Source organism: Felis catus, chromosome B1 (genome assembly GCF_018350175.1).
Source record: "Felis catus isolate Fca126 chromosome B1, F.catus_Fca126_mat1.0, whole genome shotgun sequence".
Taxonomy (NCBI): domain Eukaryota; kingdom Metazoa; phylum Chordata; class Mammalia; order Carnivora; family Felidae; genus Felis; species Felis catus.
Window position 1 is genome coordinate 167,896,181 of NC_058371.1, and position 20,157 is coordinate 167,916,337.

A 20,157-nucleotide genomic window follows, 5' to 3' on the forward strand; every position below is an offset into this window, starting at 1 on the left:
AATCCTAAATAGGCATTTAGAATTTTTTTAAAAAACATTAAAGTTTGTACATTATTTTATCTATTAATGGATACAGTTTATCTGTAATATTATTATAATAATGATTGAAGCAAACTACTTTGTGCCACAGTATACTCTTTTCACTTTTGTACTTCATAAATCAATGATTTTTTAATGTTTTCCTACACAAAAGGATGCCCCAAGTGGATAGCCACAAGAAAGGAGAGTTCTCATTTGCATTTCTATCCTAACTAACTCTTTATCACAAATAATGCTGACCTTGCAGACTGTCCCTGTGCTATATACAAGTGGAAATTAAGGTAAACCTAAATTCATATAATTTTCATTTTGTGGCCTATTAGAAAACTAATAAAACAAGCCATTTTTCTTGCCCCGTGGAGTTGAAAGGAGAATGGAGAGATTAATGAAGGGACTGATCGAGATTAGAACAGAATAACTTTTCTCCGTGTTTTCGTCTTTTCCTCCATAAACATTTATTAAGCATTTACTATGAATCAAATATCGAAAAGATGAAAGAAGAAAAGTCACGTTACATACAATTCTTTATTAGTTTTGTGACCTGAAATCAGATATTAAAGATTCTTCAGTTATATGTAGCGCATGCAGTTAAATATGCAATCATGACAACTGATCATAATAGAGGTTTGGGCATCTCGCCCTTCACTTCAAAAACTATGGCAAAAGCCCCTCAAGAGATTCACAGCCACGCAGTCTTTGCACGCACTGCTTGCACGCCAACATTTGTAGTAATTTCAGATTAGAAGCCTCTCAGTTTTGCTGTAATACAAACCTTCCCGCCCTGCCCCTGACGCCCACCGCTCCTCACTCCACTTTCCACCTAAACGGAGTAAAAACAAAACCAAAACCAAAACAAAACAACAAAAACCAAAAAGCACCCCCCCCCGCCCCCAACTAGTTTTACTGTGTTAACAGGGGCGAAGAAGGTAAGGAAGTAAGGTGGAGAAGGAAGAGAAGGAAGGAGGGAGGGACGGATGGACGGAAGGAACGAAACGAATGAAGGAGAGATGCTGTCCTTCCCGCCCCCCCCCCCCTCACGTTGTGTTTTCTGTTCCCCGCGCGCTCTTCCCCGCTGGCTGCCAAGTAGCCTCTCCTCCAAGCTCGGCCCCCGCCCCCTAGCGTCGGAGCCCCGCAGCCAGCGGCTGGCGCCTATCTCTTTAAATGACAGCTGTGGCTCGGGTCCCAGTCCGGAGCTTGACGTCAGCGCCGCCTCCCCGGGCTGCGAGGAGTAGTTAGCGCCACCATCCGCGCCCGGGGCTCGCTGCGCGCTCGCAAGCTGCTAGGGCGGCGAGTTTTCTTTGCTCCGGCCCCTCCTCCAGCCCTCCCCGCGGGGAGCCGAGCCGCTGCCTAAGAGCCTCTCGCAAGTCTCCCTCACACTTCCCCGCCGTCACCCCAAAGGAGCAGGCGCTCCTCCTCGCGCCTCCACCGCCGCCGCGGCGCCCGCGGAGCTCCTCTCCCGCGCGCTTCGCTCCCCCGATGGATCCTGGGCGCCGCCGCCGCCGCCGCCGCTGCCCCGAGCTCTGAACCGGGACGCCCCGGCCGAAGGAACGTGCTGCCCGGCCCGAGGGCGCACCAGGCGCACGCCGAGGCCGAGGGCTGCCGGGGGTGCAAGGCGCGGGCTTCGGGAAGGAGAAAGTGCTGCTCTCCCGTGTCACTTGGCCGGCGGCGGGGGGACCATGGCGTTGAAGGACACGGGCAGCGGCGGCAGCACCATCCTGCCCATTAGCGAGATGGTCTCCTCGTCCAGCTCGCCGGGCGCGTCTGCAGCCGCCGCCCCGGGGCCCTGCGTGCCCTCTCCCTTCCCCGAGGTGGTGGAGCTGAACGTGGGAGGTCAGGTCTATGTGACCAAGCACTCGACGCTGCTCAGCGTCCCGGACAGCACTCTGGCCAGTATGTTCTCGCCCTCCAGCCCCCGGGGCGGCGCCCGACGCCGGGGAGAGCTGCCCAGAGACAGCCGGGCGCGCTTCTTCATCGACCGGGACGGCTTCCTCTTCAGGTACGTGCTGGATTATCTGCGGGACAAGCAGCTCGCGCTGCCGGAGCACTTTCCCGAGAAGGAGCGGCTCCTGCGCGAGGCCGAGTACTTCCAGCTCACCGACCTGGTCAAGCTGCTGTCGCCCAAGGTCACCAAGCAGAACTCACTCAACGACGAGGGCTGCCAGAGCGACCTGGAGGACAACGTCTCCCAGGGCAGCAGCGACGCGCTGTTGCTGCGTGGGGCAGCGGCAGCCGCGCCCTCGGGCCCAGGAGCGCACGGCGGCGGCGGCGGCGGCGGCGGCGGCGCCGCGCCGGACAAGCGCTCGGGCTTCCTCACACTCGGCTACCGCGGCTCCTACACCACGGTGCGCGACAACCAAGCGGACGCAAAGTTCCGGCGTGTGGCGCGCATCATGGTGTGCGGGCGCATCGCGCTGGCCAAGGAGGTCTTCGGGGACACGCTCAACGAGAGCCGCGACCCAGACCGGCCGCCCGAGAAGTACACGTCCCGCTTCTACCTCAAGTTCACCTACTTGGAGCAGGCGTTCGATCGCCTGTCCGAGGCTGGCTTCCACATGGTGGCGTGTAACTCCTCGGGCACCGCCGCCTTCGTCAACCAGTACCGCGACGACAAGATCTGGAGCAGCTACACTGAGTACATCTTCTTCCGTAAGTTCCCAGGGTCCGCGTTTCCTACTTCTCCCCGCCCCTTCGCCGACCCGCGGAGCGTTTGAGCCGGGCTGGAACCCGGACCGGGCAGGTGTCCCCGGCGGGGGCTGGTTAGCTAGTTAAGTGCGAAGGGCTTTCCCTTGTAAGGCACAACTTACGGTTTCGTCTCTTTTGAGTCCCGTCTCCACCAACTCCGGAACACGCAGTTCCCAAGCATTCCTTTTTAACTTTAGTGATGGCGCCCTCTCCCCTTGCCCTGCTCCCGGAGGCGCTGGGCGCCCTTCTGCGGAGGGCGGGAAGAAGACACGCAGCACAAAGCTGTGTGCCCGAGTCCTCACCCCTCTCCCTGCTTCCGCGGAATTCCTGGGGGTTAACTTATGTGGGTCTCAGCGGGGTCCCTCCAGAGGGCAGTTTAGCATCGAGGCATTACCGCGCACCGCCAGGATCACATACAGTTGGTGCCTTTCTGGAGTAGGAGCGTACAATTACGGTGTTTTTGGAAGGGGGCAACGCGAGCAGTGGCGACTGCGCCTACCGGGCTCCTCAGGGGTCCAGGGCAGCTGGTGGGAAAGAGGAGTCCATCCACTCATAGAAACCTCAGATTTCCCCCGCCAGTTGTCAGTAACTGCTGGTTTCCAACAGCGGCTGGTGGAAGGAACTAGAGTTTGCATGTCTGCTGCTGTCAGGGTTGGAGCTTAGGAAGGGACTTGGTGCGTGCGTGCGTTGTGTGTGGGTATGCGTGTATGTGTATGTGATTGTTTCCTTTCTGGGCACCTCACGTGCGAAAGGAGGATTGAGTCCACTTTCCCAGGGGGAATACAATGCAGTGGTTTTCTGAAATGAGAGAATGGGGGCGAGGATTTGGAAAGGATTTCGCGTGGTGCTTTTTGCAGTGCGCTTCGGGAGGGGGCTCTGTGGATCAAGTTCAAGGACTGCACCAAGTATCACTGGGGCTGGGGGGGATGGGACCGGCACAGTAATCAGTGACGCTTATAAAGTGAGGGCCACAACTAGAGAGCTATTTGGACACAGCAAAAGCCAGCTGGGATGGCAGCAGGAACATCATTTGGCAGACGTTTGTTTTTTCTTTGGCAAGACACAAGAAGCTTTAAAACTTGCCTGTAGAGTTAAGGAAGAGTATCATTGACAGCCTATGGTAGAACTAGACCAGCTTTAAAGCTTTAATTGTATCTTTTTTTTTTTTTTGGTAATTCACTCACTGGGAACTAGACAATTTATTGTACTTTATTTTGATTAGAGAAGTGGAAAGCATATTTATTCCACCGCCCTCCCTCCCCCACAGGTGCAAGCTTGAATGGAACATGCTCTTTGTGTATTCTAGTAACCTTGGAAATAGGGTGACAAAACACAGCACACTGGGCCTTAGTATTAGATTGTCTTTTTTAATGGTGCTGGATTTCGTGTGAAAATCATTTCGCAGAGAAGCAAAGAAAATTCCCTGAAGTAGTAGATACCAATCTAATTGTCTTAATTATATCAAAGTGTTACTTGTTACACAGCAAAAAGTTTTATAGAAAAGCTGCCCAAAGGAAGGTAATATTTTATTGCCTGTATAAAATTGGGATCTCTTCAACATAAAGTAATTAAAACATTATTTAGCATCACTGTTTACATTTTATCCTTTATCGATGGGACCTTTATTACCATTTTAGCTCTTAAACATTTGTCATTCCAGTGTGGATATATTTATAAGCATTTTAGAAGATGAGATGAACTTTTGACTCTTTTGGGGTTAGTGGCTTTTATTAGAGAAGAAATGAGCATACATGTTCAGTAGTTCAGATTCTTGCATTTTGAAATCTTTCAGTGTTGGCCTTTTTCTCTGAGAGTTGTGGACTTGAACATGTCCATTACTTTATGAAGAGAATATAGGTTGTCTCTCAATTATGAAAACATTCCCTTAAAATAGTGTATTGCAATCGGAAACTCATACACTTTAACTAATAAGGTAATTTGCGAGATATTTGGAATTGAGGATATTTCATTTCTGGAGCCACAAGGAGCGTTAAACAAAATAAAATATCCATATTACGAATAGCTCTTTGCAGAGTCCTCATACAACTAATGAGCTCTGAGATTCATTCATAAAAGTCCTAGAAATCTAAGCAACGCACAGCCTTCTTTATTGATTATTCTGGGGGGGAAATACACAATCCCAGGTTAAATATTGTTCTTCTGAAGTGGTATTCTAGTCACTGACTAAGCAAATGTAATATAAAACAAGCCAATTTGCCATGTGAAATATTGTATATGCATTTACTTTATGTTTGTATAGATTGTAGCTAATTTTCACAAGTTCTTTTGCACAGGATTTATTTTAATATTGGTCAATGAAAATACACTGTACAATTTTTGTATCTCCATTTCTTTCAGTTTAGGTAATGATATAGATATACAGAGTATAATTATTTTGTCTAGCAGTCTCTGTTTACAAAGACTAACAGTGTTATTCATAAAAACAAAATCATTGGATGAACTTGTTTGTCCACCATGTTTTAGTGGCAGAAGAGGGTCTTTTAGCTTTTATTTCCCCCTTGACACAGGTTCTTCAACAAATATTTATTTTAGTGTGTCAGTCATTTTAACACCTCTAAAAATTCAGGCTATGTGTGAAATTAGCAGTATGAAGATGATCTGAACCTGTAGAATTGTTGTTTACAGGCTGAAATATGGATTTCAGCTCCTCCCTCCCTCTCCCCACTTGCCCCTAAGTTTCTATACAGACGGGAAGAGAGTGGCAAATGGTCTGGTAATCCCAGACACTGCCATTTGCCGAATGTGTGATCTTGGTTAAATTATTTACTTCTTCTAAGTCTCCATTCCCCTGCCTGTATAATGGGGATTGTTATAGTAACAATTTTATAGGATTTGAAAATACATGTAAAGTGCTCAGACCAGTGCTTGACACATGATAAAAGCCAAACAAATATCAGCAGTTACAATTATAAGCCATATTATACAGACTTTATTATTCTTGTAAATATTACATTGCAATTTTGTTTTATGGTAAGTATGGTTGAATTAATTATAAAGTTAATTAGAAAATTATTTTGCAATTAAATGATAGTATAATAAACTTTTAAAAGTTTGGCATGGCCAATTTAATAGCAAGTTCTTTCCCGGAACTTGGATTTTTAGGCCAAGTTCAAGTCACCTATGTTTGCCAGTCATATTACAGTTAGTGTTTTTGGATCAACTCCAACAGAACCCTTTTCTGATTCAGAGCCAAGAAGTGTTTTAATGCTTTCTACTAGGACTTGAAAGTTTGGTAATATTTTCTGACAAACACTGAGCTGGATTCATTATCTCCTTAAGTGCTTGTATCCACGTCATTGGGTTCTAATGCTCAAGGTTATATACAGGCTATTAAACATTTAATACCAACTTCATTTGGCTACATGGACACTTTTATCTGTTTTCAGCATTAACTCATTATTTTACCAAGTCTTTTAGATTCTGGAACCTATACTAGTGATACCGTATTCCATATTACTCTTTTAATACTGAAGATTGTCCTTTTTTAAAAAAAAATAATATTTATTTCTGAAAGAGAGACAGACAGACAGACAGACTGTGAGTGAGGGAGGGGCAGAGAGAGAGGGAGACACAGAATCCTGAAGCAGGCTCCAGGCTCTGAACTGTCAGCCCAGAGCCTGATGCAGGGCTCAAACTCACGGACCGTGAGATCATAACCTGAGCCAAAGTCAGACGCTTAACCAACTGAGTTACCCAGGTGCCCCGTCCGTCTGTCCCTCCCTCCCTCCCTCCCTCCCTTCCTTCCTTCCTTCCTTCCTTCCTTCCTTCCTTCCTTCCTTCCTTCCATTCTTTCTTTTTTTAAATTTTATTTATTTATTTTGAGAGAGAGAAAGAGAGAGAGAACACGAGTGGGGCAGGGGTAGAGAGAGAGGGAGAGAGAGAATCCCAAGCAGGCTCCGCACTGACAGTACAGAGCCTGATGTGGGTGGGGCTCCATCTCAAAATCACATCTCACAATCGTGAGATGATGACCTGAGCCAAGTCAAGTGTTGGACACATCACCAACCAGCCACCCAGGTGCCCCTAAAGATTGCCCTTTCTTGAAGGAAAGCAGAGTGATTTTTGTGCTTTCTGGGTTTTGGGGGGAGGGAGGGTGTCTGTTAAGTGTGCTTGTGGCTGCTTTTAGCTATGTCTGGAAGACAAGGCATTTTATGTTGACGTTGTATTATAGACAATAGATAGTTATAGGCATGGAATGTGATACATAGACTACCCATAGTTAGAATAAACATTGTATATATCCTTTATTTCTCATAATCAGTGTGTTTACAGAATGGTAATACTGCTTTTCTCTTAAAGTGCTTCCTGTTTTGTATTCCATGTGTTGGTTGAGTAATATTTGGTGTGAAAGTATACACTTCTCCAGGATGCACTTGATATTCTTTAAGTTTGGTATATTTTTGCTGTTGTTTTGACATTTGAGAGTGCCAGATCTAGGGATTAATGCTATTACTGACTGACCTATGAATTCTGATTTGTCTGAATGGACTTTTATATCTATTCTTTCATGTATCCTGATTTATTTTACTGTGTTGGGTTGAAGTAGCTAGTAGCTAGTTGAAACACCTCTTCAGTCCTATGTTGGCAGGCCTGTTGTATTAAAAGTTTTCTAGGAAATATCATTGAAAGGTTATTCTATTTATAAGCATACCTTTACATTTTTATATTATTTTCCTAGAATAATGTTCCTACTTTTATTACAAACACTGTTGTATGGAAAATAATTTTGTTCATGACTTTTTATAAAGTTGGTTCTTTTCCTTCTAAAGACTTACTAGTTATTTTCATAACTATATTGTGAAAATTTCTTTTGCATCCACATGACTGAGTGACTTTTGAGTCGGTGGAGAATAAGCAAAAGGAACAGATAACTTTTTAAAATAGCAAGGTCCTGATTTCATATAAATAGGTGTAGTGCTAAAGCAGACAGAAAATGACAAAATTCTGGGGGTGCAAAAGGTTTGGAGGCTGTGCTATGGCATTGGCTCCTGTTTAAGGGCATTGAACTTTTATGTCTGGCATGGTACTGTCTCTAAACTTGATCATTTCTTATAGAGTTATGACTTCAGTTTTTCCTGCTACTCTCTACAGTGTCTTGTTGACCAACTATTATTCACATTATGAAGCTGAAAGACTGATTGATATTATGTTTTATTTGATAAAGTCCTTTTTTGTAGCTTCGAATACCATAATTCACAGTGTGTGTGTGTTCATGTGTGTGTGTGTGTGTGTTGATACGTGTGTGTGTGTGCCTTAGTTAAAAAAAATCCCCTGTAAAAAGAGAAATAATCTGTATGAAAATAAGCATTAATTATTATCTATTCTACTGTTATGAGTTATTAACTGACAAGAGTTGAAACTGTGAAAATGATCAACTTTTCATTCAAAAGTAGCCCTTGTTTGATTATGAAAGTGATACATGCAATTTTAAAAATTTTACAAAAGTAAAATAAAAAAATCACCGACAGTAACCACTAATATTTTTAAAACATTTTTTTAACGTTTATTTTATTTTTGGGACAGAGAGAGACAGAGCATGAACAGGGGAGGGGCAGAGAGAGAGGGAGACACAGAATCTGAAACAGGCTCCAAGCTCTGAGCTGTCAGCACAGAGCCCGACGCGGGGCTCGAACTCTTGGACCGTAAGATCATGACCTGAGCCGAAGTCTGACGCTTAACCGACTGAACCACCCAGGCGTCCCATAACCGCTAATAATTTTTGATTTATTTTCTTCCAGTCTTTTTTCTATTCATAGGTTGGTGGGAGACATATTTTTTAAAAGTTATGGTTGTAGTATACAAATGATTTGTATGATGTCCTTGTTTTTGACACATTCAATACAGCTAAAGACACTTTTGCATGACATTAACATTTTTATTGATGTCTTAAATAATAAAAGTATAATACATGTCCTTTGCTCCAGAAAGTATTATAAATTAATCTTGGTGTTAGAAGCTTAGAAAAAACTTGAATTTTTTCAAAATACAGATTGTATAATGAAAAGAACATTTACTACATATCTAATTTTGTGATGTATTTTATGCACATTACAGTGTTCCTTGAACTTGGCATTAGTTCCCTACTACTTCAGTTGGGAAACTATGACTTGAAGAGGTTAAGTACCATTCCTGGGTCATAGAGCTATATGGGGCTGAAATGGAATTTGAATGGTTCTGTCTTACTTTGAAGCCCTTCCTCCTAAACATTTAAAAATTATACCTGTTTCATTCAGTAAATTTGACAAGTATATTTCAGTGTCCACTCAGAACTTAGCTCTACAAGCAAAAAGAGGTAGTGTGAACTACATATGAATGAATCAAATATTTCTTAATCTATGTTAAATTTCCATAGGAATACAGTAACTACATGTTTTATGTCTTTACTTGATGAAAAGGTTAATTTTTTTTGACTAAAGCTACCATATTCATGGATGTTTTTCAAATTAAAGAAAACAAACCATTTGACTCAATTTAGCACTTTTTTGGGAGAACAAGTAGTATTTGTAGGTTTGATAAACTGACAAATTTGAACAGTGCTAAGGTAGTTGTATACTCCTTTTCTATAGAAAATTCATTTTCACTTTGTATATTAGAACACATTTTATATGTTCTTTCCTTAGAAGGTGGCATAATGAAGAGGCTATTTTAGTTGAAATCAAGTTTTGGTAATTTTATATAGTTTATTGGTTCTGAATATTGCTTAACGCCATTAAGTTATATATTTGGTATAATTAAGTTAAAAACAGTATTAAATACCTGATGGGTACTGGCATTGACTTTCGGTATTTTTGAAGCCATGTTTTGGAAGTGTGTGTGTGTGTGTGTGTGTGTGCGCGCGCGTGCATGTGTGTTATATACATATATATGTGTGTGTGTGTGTGTGTGTGTGTCTGTAAATTTATATAGTACATACAAGTGCATTTGAAGTTCTTGGAAAGTAGCATTTTATATTACCCTCAGTTCGTATTTATTTACAGGTATCATTTCTAAACCCTCTTTTGAATTAACTTCAGGGTATTGGGTGAACTGTCAGCGGTTACTAGCAGCCACTATCCTGCAAGATGTGCTGGTGGCTTTTCTAATCAAGTTCATTGTTTTAGTAGTGAGAGGCTGTCCCATCAGAGGTTTTGCAAGGAGTTGCCTAAAGATGAGAACAACTTTATTCAGAGGATTTCAAGCTCATTCCAATAGGTTAACTACCTTATAAGTTCTAAGTGTAATGGTGAACCTCCAGCTGTAGACTTGAATACACGTCTTGTGCTTATCAGCTGTAAACTTCCCATCATTCATTTCCGTGTGGGAGTATTTCATGAAATCTAATTTTTCTACAAGGCTAGTTGTATTTTGCACCTTCAAAAACAAAAGTAGGTGAAATATTTTATGCTGAGCTCATATTATTTACAAGTTTGTATCCTAACCCGTTGGCTTTTTAAGTGTATTCTTTGGTATACTCATGAAACACTGAGTGACTCCTTGCTATAGAATCCTTTTGTGTTTAGTCTCTGTACTTCTCCAGGTACAGGGTTCTTATTGAATGTCCTACAATATGTAATTTCCTTCCTGTCTCTTTTTTCCTTTCCTGATAGATTCCATTTTCCCCCCTAACTTTATTGAGATATAAATGACATATAACATTTAGTAAGTTTAAAGTATGCGACATATTGGACATATTGATTTGATACATTTATATATCGCAGTATGATTACTACTATAGCATTTGCCAGCACCTCTATCATATCACAGAATTACCATTCCTTTTTTTGCAGTGAGAACATTTAAGGTCTGCTTTAACAACTTTCAAGCATATAGTACAGTGTTGTTAACTATAATCCCAATGCTGTACATTAGATTCCCAGAACTTAATCATCTGATAATTGGAAGTTTGTACCCTTTGACCAGCATCTCCCCATTTCCCCCACCTGTCAGCCTTTGGTAACCACCATTCTGTTCTGTTTCTATGAGGTTTGTTTGTTTGTTTTTTTCAGATTCCACGTATAAGGGGTATCATGAAGTATTTGTCTTTCTCTGTTTGACTTAGCTCACTTAGCATAATACCCTCAAGGTGCATCCATCACAAATGGCAGGATTTCTTTCTTTCTCAAGGCTAAATAATATTCCATTGCATGTATACTACACTTTCTCTTGCTATTTATCCACTGACGGACACTTAGGTTGATTCTATATCTTGGCTAGTATGAATAGTGCTGCAATAAGCATGGGGAGTGCAGATAGCTCCTCAAGATCTTGTTTTCATTTCCTTTGGCTATGCACCCAGAAGTGGGATTGCTAGGTCATGTAACAGTCTCTTTTCATTTGGATCTTCTGCATGAGTCCTCTCCTTGAAAGTTGACACCAAGTCTTGCTTTTGTGTTCTCAGCAACCAGTGCAATTGCTAGTACACATTAAGAACTCAATAAGTATTTGTTTTTTGAATAAAGGTACAAATCAATGGATGAACCAGAGATGTTGGTGATTCCATTAAGGTAGTTATTGAATTGAGATTTTGTATCACTTCTATTTAAATTGAGCTTATTGAGCAAATGCCAGGCTACATCATGAGATAAGACATACTTATATGAATGAAAGAGACCTTGCATTTCAATACTGATCTTAGTAAACTTTATGTAACTGTGAATTATGTTATTAGGTATTAGTGTATTAGCAAGAGGCCAGAGTAAAGACATGAGAAGTGGTTACACAGGCATTTATGAAGAATGAAAATAAAGAAAATGTTAACAAAAATAGGGGGCAGATTAAAATAATGTTATACATGAGCTTGTTAGCATTGTAAACATACCCACACACATTTATTTCTATTTAAATGCAATGAAGGATGTTGGGCAAATGCTCTGTGCTGCAATCTATCTGCAACCACATTGCTGAGTATTTGCCTTTCAAAATATCTTAGATGTGATGTGGCTGCTACCTCCAGATGTGTTCAGACCCTATCGTAGTGTAACATCAAGTCAGGAATTACCTGGCTATACCTGTAGGTATTTGCAAAGGTGAGGATCTGGATAACTCTATATTGCAATTTCTATTCTTAGTTTTTAAAAGGTACCTTAAAAGACACTTAACAGATATTACTATTTTGTGATCAGTATTGCAATATCAATTTTACTTATATTTATTAACCTTGTGTCAAGGTAGTTAATAAAAATAAATCAGCTTTTCTGGCAATAACAGCACATGTTTCATGATACTGGATAGAATTCTCATTATTTCAGTGTTTATTTACCAAATTTAGTTTGATCTTGTTCAGCAGGTAACTTAGAATGTTAGTACTACCATGCTATAACCATTCTCGTATTGATGTCTATTTACATAGGGTGGGGAGAGTAAGCTAAATATAACAAAAGAATATAAATTAAAAATATATAGTGTTGACTTCTCTTCCCCAGAATAGTGAGTGATTTAACCATTCAGTTGTGTTACCTCTATTTCTTTCACTAGTTATAATAACCAAACTTTGAGCATAGATGAAATTAATAATATATTGCTTTTTGTCATCATTTGGTATAATTATACAGCTGCAATTTTTGGTATAAGGAGAATAAGGAGAGTAGTAGTGTATTTAGGGGTAGACAATACCAAAATCTGTTATCTTCCACTCTTGAGAAGTGAAAACCTTGAACACTATGAATGGTTCAATATTCTTTTTGAGATTCCTTGACAATTTCTGGATCTGTCTTTGAGATCTTGGAAAAATAATCTCCCCTCTGAAGGGAAAGTGAGGGAAACAATAATGCTCATAGGTTTGTTGTGAGAATTGAATTAAATAACCCATATAAAACACTTAGGGGCGTCTGGGTGGCTCAGCCAGTTAAGTGTTCGGCTCAGGTCATGATCTTGCAGTTTGTGAATTCGAGCCCTATGTCGGGCTCTGTGCTGACAGCTCAGAGCCTGGAGCCTGCTTCGGATTGTGTGTCTCCTCTTGTCTCTGCCGCTCCCATGCTCATGCTCTGTCTCTCTCTCTCTCTGTCTCTCAATGATAAATAAACATAAAAAAATAAAAAAAAATAAAACAGAAGAATATTAGACAGGCACAAATTAAATGCTCAATACGTTACCTGTTGTCAGGGCTTCAGATCACATAACTATTCCCATTTCTCTACAGTATCAATTCTCAGCATCAGATTTCTTTTTCTTTTTGAGGAAATTGGTAGCAATACTTACGAGATTGCTCTGAAAAGGTCCCATCATCATTAGTGAAATTTTACAAAAATTATTGACTTAATAAGTGTAAAATCAACATTAAGATACTGTTTCTTAAGTGTATTTATTTATTTTGAGATAGATTGTGCACGGGTTCTCGCACTTGAGTGGGGAAGGGGCAGAGGTAGAGGGAGACAGAGAATCCCAAGCAGGAGATTGACAGCGCAGAGCCAGATGTGGGGATCGAACTCATGAACCATGAGATCATGACCTGAACTGAAATCAAGAGTGGGACACTTAACCGACTGAACCACCCAGGTACTCCAATGTTAAGATATTATCAAAATAAGTTTATTCTAGTTGGTTCTTCATTGCTTAGGGGAAAAAAATGTACTTTTCTAAGTTGAGTGCCAGTCACTGGTCAATTTTTACACAATTAACAGGAATACTGGTATTCACTGGTTATTGTCTCAAACTGTAGGATGTATTTAATCAAAGCACCTCTTTTTTTAAATAATTTTTTAATATTTACTTTTGAGAGAGAGACAGAGAGACAGAGCGTGACCAGGGGAGGGGCAGAGTGAGAGGAGAATACAGAATCTGAAGCAGGCTCTAGGTGCTGAGCTGTCAGCACAGAGCCCAATGCGGGGCTAGAACTCAGGAACTGGGAGATCATGACTGAGCCACCCAGGCGCCCCTAGGCAAAGCATCTCATACTCCATATTTATATTTCTTGTGAATGCATTTAGCTTTCATTTTCAGCAGTTTTGTGTAAGAGAACAAATTGTCACGGCGCCAGGTGGACTCAAACATTGCTCAGAATCTGGGCACTTGGCCAAAAATTTTAGGCTAGAAATTGGATTTAAATACAGATTTCCACATTTTGAGGAAACTATGTTAGCTTTCAACTCATCAGCTCCTATTGAAACTAGGCTACACATTTTGAATGCAAGTTTTTTAGTTGTTGAAAGTCCAGGTATATGAAGAAAGCAGAGAGATCTAAGGCAGATGTTCATAGCCACTCAGGGGTAAGGCTCCCATATTTTGACCTCTTTTCTTCTGGTTGGTGAAAGCTGCATGTAGGATGTCTCTTTGCAGGTGCAGGATAAGGATTCATACATACAATTCCAGTGATTTCTGTTTTTTTTTTTTAAGTTTAAGGTGTGCGATGTGTTACTTTGATACATTTATATATTATAATATGATTTCCTGTGTAGCAATATTTATCTTATTATATAATTATAGTGCAATATTATTGTCTGTATTCATTATACTGTGCTTTAGATCTCTGTGGCTTATTTACTACTGGTTTCAGTTTGTATCCTTAAACATCATCACTTTTAGTGCCTCCCCACCAATCCCCCAATAATCACCAATTTACTCCATTTTTTACAGGTTTAACTTGTTAAAATTCCACATGTAACTGATATCATACAGTACTTGTCTTTGACTTATGTTGCTTAGGATAACATGTTAAGGGTCCATCCATGTTGTCACAAACAGCAGTATATTCTTTCTCATGGCTGAGTAACATTATACTGTGTGTATGTACCACATCTTTTTTATTTATTATTCAATTGCTGGGCATTTCCGTATCTTGGCTATTGTGAATAATGCTGTGATAAACATGGACTCGCATATATCTCATCAAAATCCTGTTTTCACTTCCTCTGGGTATATACCCAGGAATGGAATTGCTGGATTGTATGCCAGATCTATTTTTAATTTCTTGAGAAACTTGCATATTATTATCCTTAGTAGTTGGACCAATTTATGTTCATACCAACAACGTATAAGAGTTCCTTTCTCTCCACATTCTTGCCAGCACCTGTTACCTTTTGTATTCTTGGTGATTGCCATTTAACAGATGTGAGGTGATGTCTCATTGTGGTTTTTATTTGCATATTTCTTTTTTTTAATGTTTATTTATTTGAGAGAGAGAGAGAGAGAGAGAGAGAGAGAGAGAGAGAGAGAGAGAGAGAGGTGGAGGACCAGAGAGAGAGGGAGAAAGAGAATTCCAAGCAGGCTCCACACTGTCAGTGCAGACCCTGACACGAGGCTCAATCTCACCAACTGTGTGAACATGACCTGAACCAAAATCAAGAGTGGGATGCTTAACCAACCCAGGTGCCCTGATTTGCATATTTCTGATGATTAGTGATGTTGAGCATTTTTCATGTGCCTGTTGACCAGTTTGATGCCCTCTTTGGAAAAACGTCTATTTAGTTATTTCCCCTTTTAAATTATAGTTTGTTTTCTTGTTACGTTGACCGAGTTGTTTACATATTTTTTATATTAGTCCTTTTCCAAGATATAGTTTGCAAAAATTTTCTCCCATTCTGTAGGTTGTTTTTTCATTTTGTTAATTTTTTTTTTTTTTTTTTTTTTTTTTTTTTGCTGTGCAGAAGCTGTTGATTTTCATGTAGTTCCATTTCTTTATTTTTCCTTTTGTTATTTGTGCTTTGGGTATCACATCCAAAATATCATTGTCAAGACCAATGTCAATGAGCTTCTTCCCTATGTTTTCTTTTCTTTTTCTTAACATTTAAAAAAATATTGATGTATAATTGACATACAATGTTATATTACTCTCAGGTGTACATCATATTGACCTGATTATTGTATACATTATTCAGTGCTTACTGCAGTAAGTGTAGCCACCATTTGTCACCAGATGGTGTTATTACAATATTATTGATGATCTTCCCTCTGCTGTACTTTTCCCCTTGGTGATTTCTTGGTTTTACAACTGGAAGTTTGTAACTCTTAATCTACTTGATCTATTTTGCTCATCCCTCCACCAGCCTCCCCTCTGGCAACCACCAGTTTGTTCTCTGTATTTCAGAGTCTGTTTGCTCATTTGTCTTGTGTTTTTTAGATTCCAAATGTGAGTGAAATCATACAGCGTTTGGCTCTCTCCATTTGACTTATTTTACTTAGCATAATATCCTCTAGGTTCACCTGTGTTGTTACAAATGGCAAGATCTCATTCTTTCTTATGACTGAGAGATATTCTATTGTATATATAACACGTCTTGTTTATCCATTCATCTTTTGATGGACTCTTGGGTTGCTTCCATATCTTGGCTTTTGTAAATAATGCTCTAATAAACATAGGGGCATGTGAGTCTTTCTGAATTAGTGCTTTTGTTTTCTTTGTGTAAATATCGAGTAGTGGAATTACTGGATCATATGATATTTATATTTTTAAGTTTTTGAGGGACCTTCATACTGTCTTCCACAGTGGCTGTACCAGTTTGCATTCCCACCAACAGTGCACAAGGTTTGCCTTTTCTTGACATCCTCACCAGCACTTGTTATTTCCTGTCTTGTTGGTACTAGCCATTCTAATGGGTGTGAAGTAGGATCTGTCTGTGGTTTTGATTTGCACTTCCCTGATGGTTGACATTGAGCATCATCTGAAGTGTCTGTTGGCCATCTGTGTCTTCTTTGGAAGAATGTCTATTCGGGTCTGATGCCCATTTTTTAATCAGATTTTTTCTTGGTGTTCAGTTGTATAATTTTTAAATATATTTCGGATATTAACCCCTTATTGGATATATCATCTGCAAGTACCTTCTCCCATTTAGTAGATTGCCTCTTTGTTTTGTTGATGGTCTCTCCTTAAATTTTTTTTTTAATTTTAGTGTAATCTCCATAGTTTATTTTTATTTTATATTTTATTTTGAATATAGTTGACACCAATGTTATATTAGTTCAGATGTACAAGTGAGTGATTTGACAGGTTTACACATTATGCTGTATTCACCACAAGTGCAGCTGCCATCTATATACCATTGGATCTACATCACTATTACAGTATTATTGATGGAGTGCTGTGACTTTTTTTTTTTTTTGCTTTTGTTTTCCTTGCCTGGGGAGACATACCCATAACTGTGTTGCTAAGGCTGATGTACAAGAGATTACTGCCTATGTTTCATTTTAGGAGTTTTACTGTGTCAGGTATCACATTTAAGTCTTTAATCCATCTTGAGTTTATTCTTGTGTATGGTGTAAGAAAGTGATTCAATGTCATTCTTTTGCATATGGCTGTTCAGTTTTCCCAGCACCATTTGTAGAAGAGACTGTCTTTTCCCCATTGTATACTCTCGTCTCCTTCATCATAAATTAATTGACCATATAGGTGTGGGTTCATTTCTGGCCTCTCCGTCCTTTTCCATTGATCTATGTACTTATTTTTGTGCCAGTAGCATACTGTTTTGATTACTACCCGTTGGTAATATATCTTGAAATCTGAGATTTTTGTGATGCTTCCAGCTTTGCTCTTCTTTCTCAACATTGCTTTGGCCATTCAAGGTCTTTTGTGGTTCCATACAAATTGTAGGATTATTTGTTTTAGTTCTATGAAAAATGCTATTGATATTTTAAAAGGGATTGCACTGAATCTGTAGATTGCTTTGCATAGTATAGATGTTTTGATGATATAATTCTTCTAATCCACGAGCCTGGTGTATCCTTTCATTTGTGTCATCTTCAGATTTTTTCATCAATGTCTTATAGTTTTCAGAGTATAGGTCTTTCACATCTTTGGTTAAACTTATCACTGGATATTTTATTCTTTTTGGTCTAATGGTAAATGGAATTGTTTTATTAATTTCTCTTTCCGTGACTTCATTATTAGTGTATAGTTATACAGAAGATTTCTGTATATTAATTTTGTATCCTGTAACTTTACTGAATTCATTTATTAGTTTGTGTAGTTCTTTTGGTGGTTTTAGGGTTTTCTATGTGTAGTATCATGTCACCTGCAAATAGTGAAAGTTTTACTTCTTCCTTACAAATTTGGATGCCTTTTATTTCATTTTCTTATCTGGTTGCTGTGGCTAGGATTTCAATACTATATTGAATAAAATGGTGAGAGTGGACATCATTTTCTTCTTCCTGATCTTAGAAGAAAGGCTCTCAGTTTTCAACCATTCAGTTTGGTTTTAGCTGTGGGTTTTTAATATGTGGCCTTTATTATGTTGAGATATGCTCCCTCTAAACCCACTTTATTGAGATATTTTATCATGAATGGGATGTTGAATTTTGTCAAAATTTTTTTCTGCAACTACTGAGATGATCATATAGTTTTTATATGTCATACTAATTTTTGATCATAAGTGTTTAGGCATGATTGTGTGTGTGTGTGTGTGTGTGTGTGTGTGTGTGTGTGTGTCCACACATGAAAATTCTTTGGAGGAGCATAAGTATAACTCCATGGCCACTGCAGGCAATTAAAAATGTTTGCCCTCTGAACTGTGGTTGAATAATGACTTATGTTTTATAAAAATGTAATACTGTTATTGATCTTGACGTTTTGTTAAACTTGCCTATTTAGAAGTAAACTCAGTATTTTCAAAGTGATAATATTTTTGGTTTCTGTATTACACCCAAATAAATTTCTGAGAAATTTTACCACTTGAAGAAATGAAAAGTCTTTTCAAGACTCCAGATTTTGTCATATTTCTTATAGGTGTTGCCTCTTTTCTCTGAAAAAAATCTAGTCAAATTAAAATGAAGATGTCTTCTAGCCACTTTTTAAAAAGTGTTTATTTTTGAGATAGAGCATGAGCAGGGAGGGGTAGAGGAGAGAGAGAGAGAGAGAGAGAGAGAGAGAGAGAGAGAGAGAGAGAGAGAGAGAGAGAGAGAGAATCCCAAGCAGGCTCCATGCTGTCAGTGCAGAGCCAGATGCAGGGGCTCAAACTCCGGATCTGTGAGATCATGACCTAAGCCAAAACTAAGAATCAGACACTTAATTGACTGAGCCACCCAGGTGCCCCTAATTTTTATTTCAGTCAGGTGGACCTGTAATGGCATGATTCACAGACAGTGGTAAAAACATACATATTTGTTTTATAGCAAGAAGATACAGAAGTTAACAGTCGTTAATGCTACTGGTAAGTGGAACCATGGATAAATATGCTGGGAAGTCCAGCATCTAAGATTCTGTAGCTTGGCATAATTATTTACATTTCTTCTGCTGGACTGATGTATTTCTAAGGCATATAAGAACCATTACAATACTTTAATTTTTAGTTCCTGTGTTAGCATGTTTGGGCTGTAAGCTTAGTTATTTCAAGCTGTCTGTTTTATAGCTACCACTATCAAGCCATATTTATCATAATTATAATTTGGTACTTAGCGTTCATACTGTGAAGCTTGGTAATACTCAGTATTTGGTAAAAAAAATAAAAAATAAAAAAAAACAATAACAGATTTACCCTACAATTTCAGTAGAAGCACGAGGCAATAATGGCTAAAATTATAGTTAAATTGTATGCAGTATTTTATGGGTTGTATTGTGTCTCCCCAAAAAGATATGTTGCTACCTTAATCCCCAATACCTCAGAATACGTGATTGTATTTTCAAACAGGATCTTTAAGGGGTAATCAAGTTAAAATGAGTTCATTAGGGTGGGCCTTAATCCAATAATACTGGTGTCATAAGAAGGAGAAAATTTGGACATAGAGATATAAGCATGAATGCACACTGGTAGAATACCATATGAACACAGAAAGTGGAAATCGGGCTGATGCATCTCTAAGACAAGGAGTGCTATAGATTGCCAGTAACCATCAGAAACTAGGAGCAAACCCATGGAATAGATTCTTCCTCATGGCCTTCAGGGAGAACCAATCCCTTCAATACCTTGATCTTGGGCTTCTAGCTTCCCGAACTGTGAGATAATAAATTTTTGTCGTTTAACCATCCTGTCTATGGTACTTTGCTGCTGCAGCCCTAGCAAAGTAATATATTCCTTTCAAACTCTTTGTGTTGTAAGAAATCTGGGAAAAGTTTAAAAATACGATGATTTTTAAACTCCCCCTGTTTTGTAGAGGTGTTAGTTACAGACAGCAGGCTCCACTCTAGATAATTTAAGCTAGAAAAAACTTCCTATTAAGTATAATACAGATAGCACACAGATTGCTTCGGAAGCCTGAGCGTCCTTCCAGGAATGATTCCCAGCCACACCATAGAATAGGGCTATCAAGGATGGTGCAGCCTTGCAATGATGTGGGAGCTCAGAATTAGGCAGCTGCCATAAAGTTTCAGCGTCTAGACCCACCCCCTCTGCCAAGGTCCGTAACAGTCAAAATAAGATAATTAGCAAACTGCCTGTCTCTCCTTATGCCTCAGTTCACAGTGTCTGGTTATGCAATCAACATAGATCACATACGGAACTCTAGCGAAAAGAGACTCTAGAAATATACCTTTAAAAAAAAACAGTAATAATGAATCTTCACGGTACATTACCA

General features: G+C 39.6%; 1 protein-coding gene across 4 annotated transcripts in view; it reads left to right on the top strand.

Moving 5' to 3' along the window:
* Positions 1 to 1,197: 1,197 nt before the first annotated feature.
* The window catches only part of KCTD8 (potassium channel tetramerization domain containing 8), a 254,648-nt gene continuing 235,688 nt past the window's right edge, over positions 1,198 to 20,157 (top strand). For 3 of the 4 annotated variants that reach the window (XM_023253149.2, XM_045056432.1, XM_045056431.1), the window contains exon 1: positions 1,198 to 2,685. In XM_023253149.2, the coding sequence (XP_023108917.1) occupies positions 1,716 to 2,685 (970 nt within the window). In that variant the 5' untranslated portion in view covers positions 1,198 to 1,715. Of the gene's footprint in view, positions 2,686 to 8,265; positions 8,315 to 20,157 lie in introns of those variants that run through there. The other variant, XM_023253150.2, reaches the window with a different exon arrangement.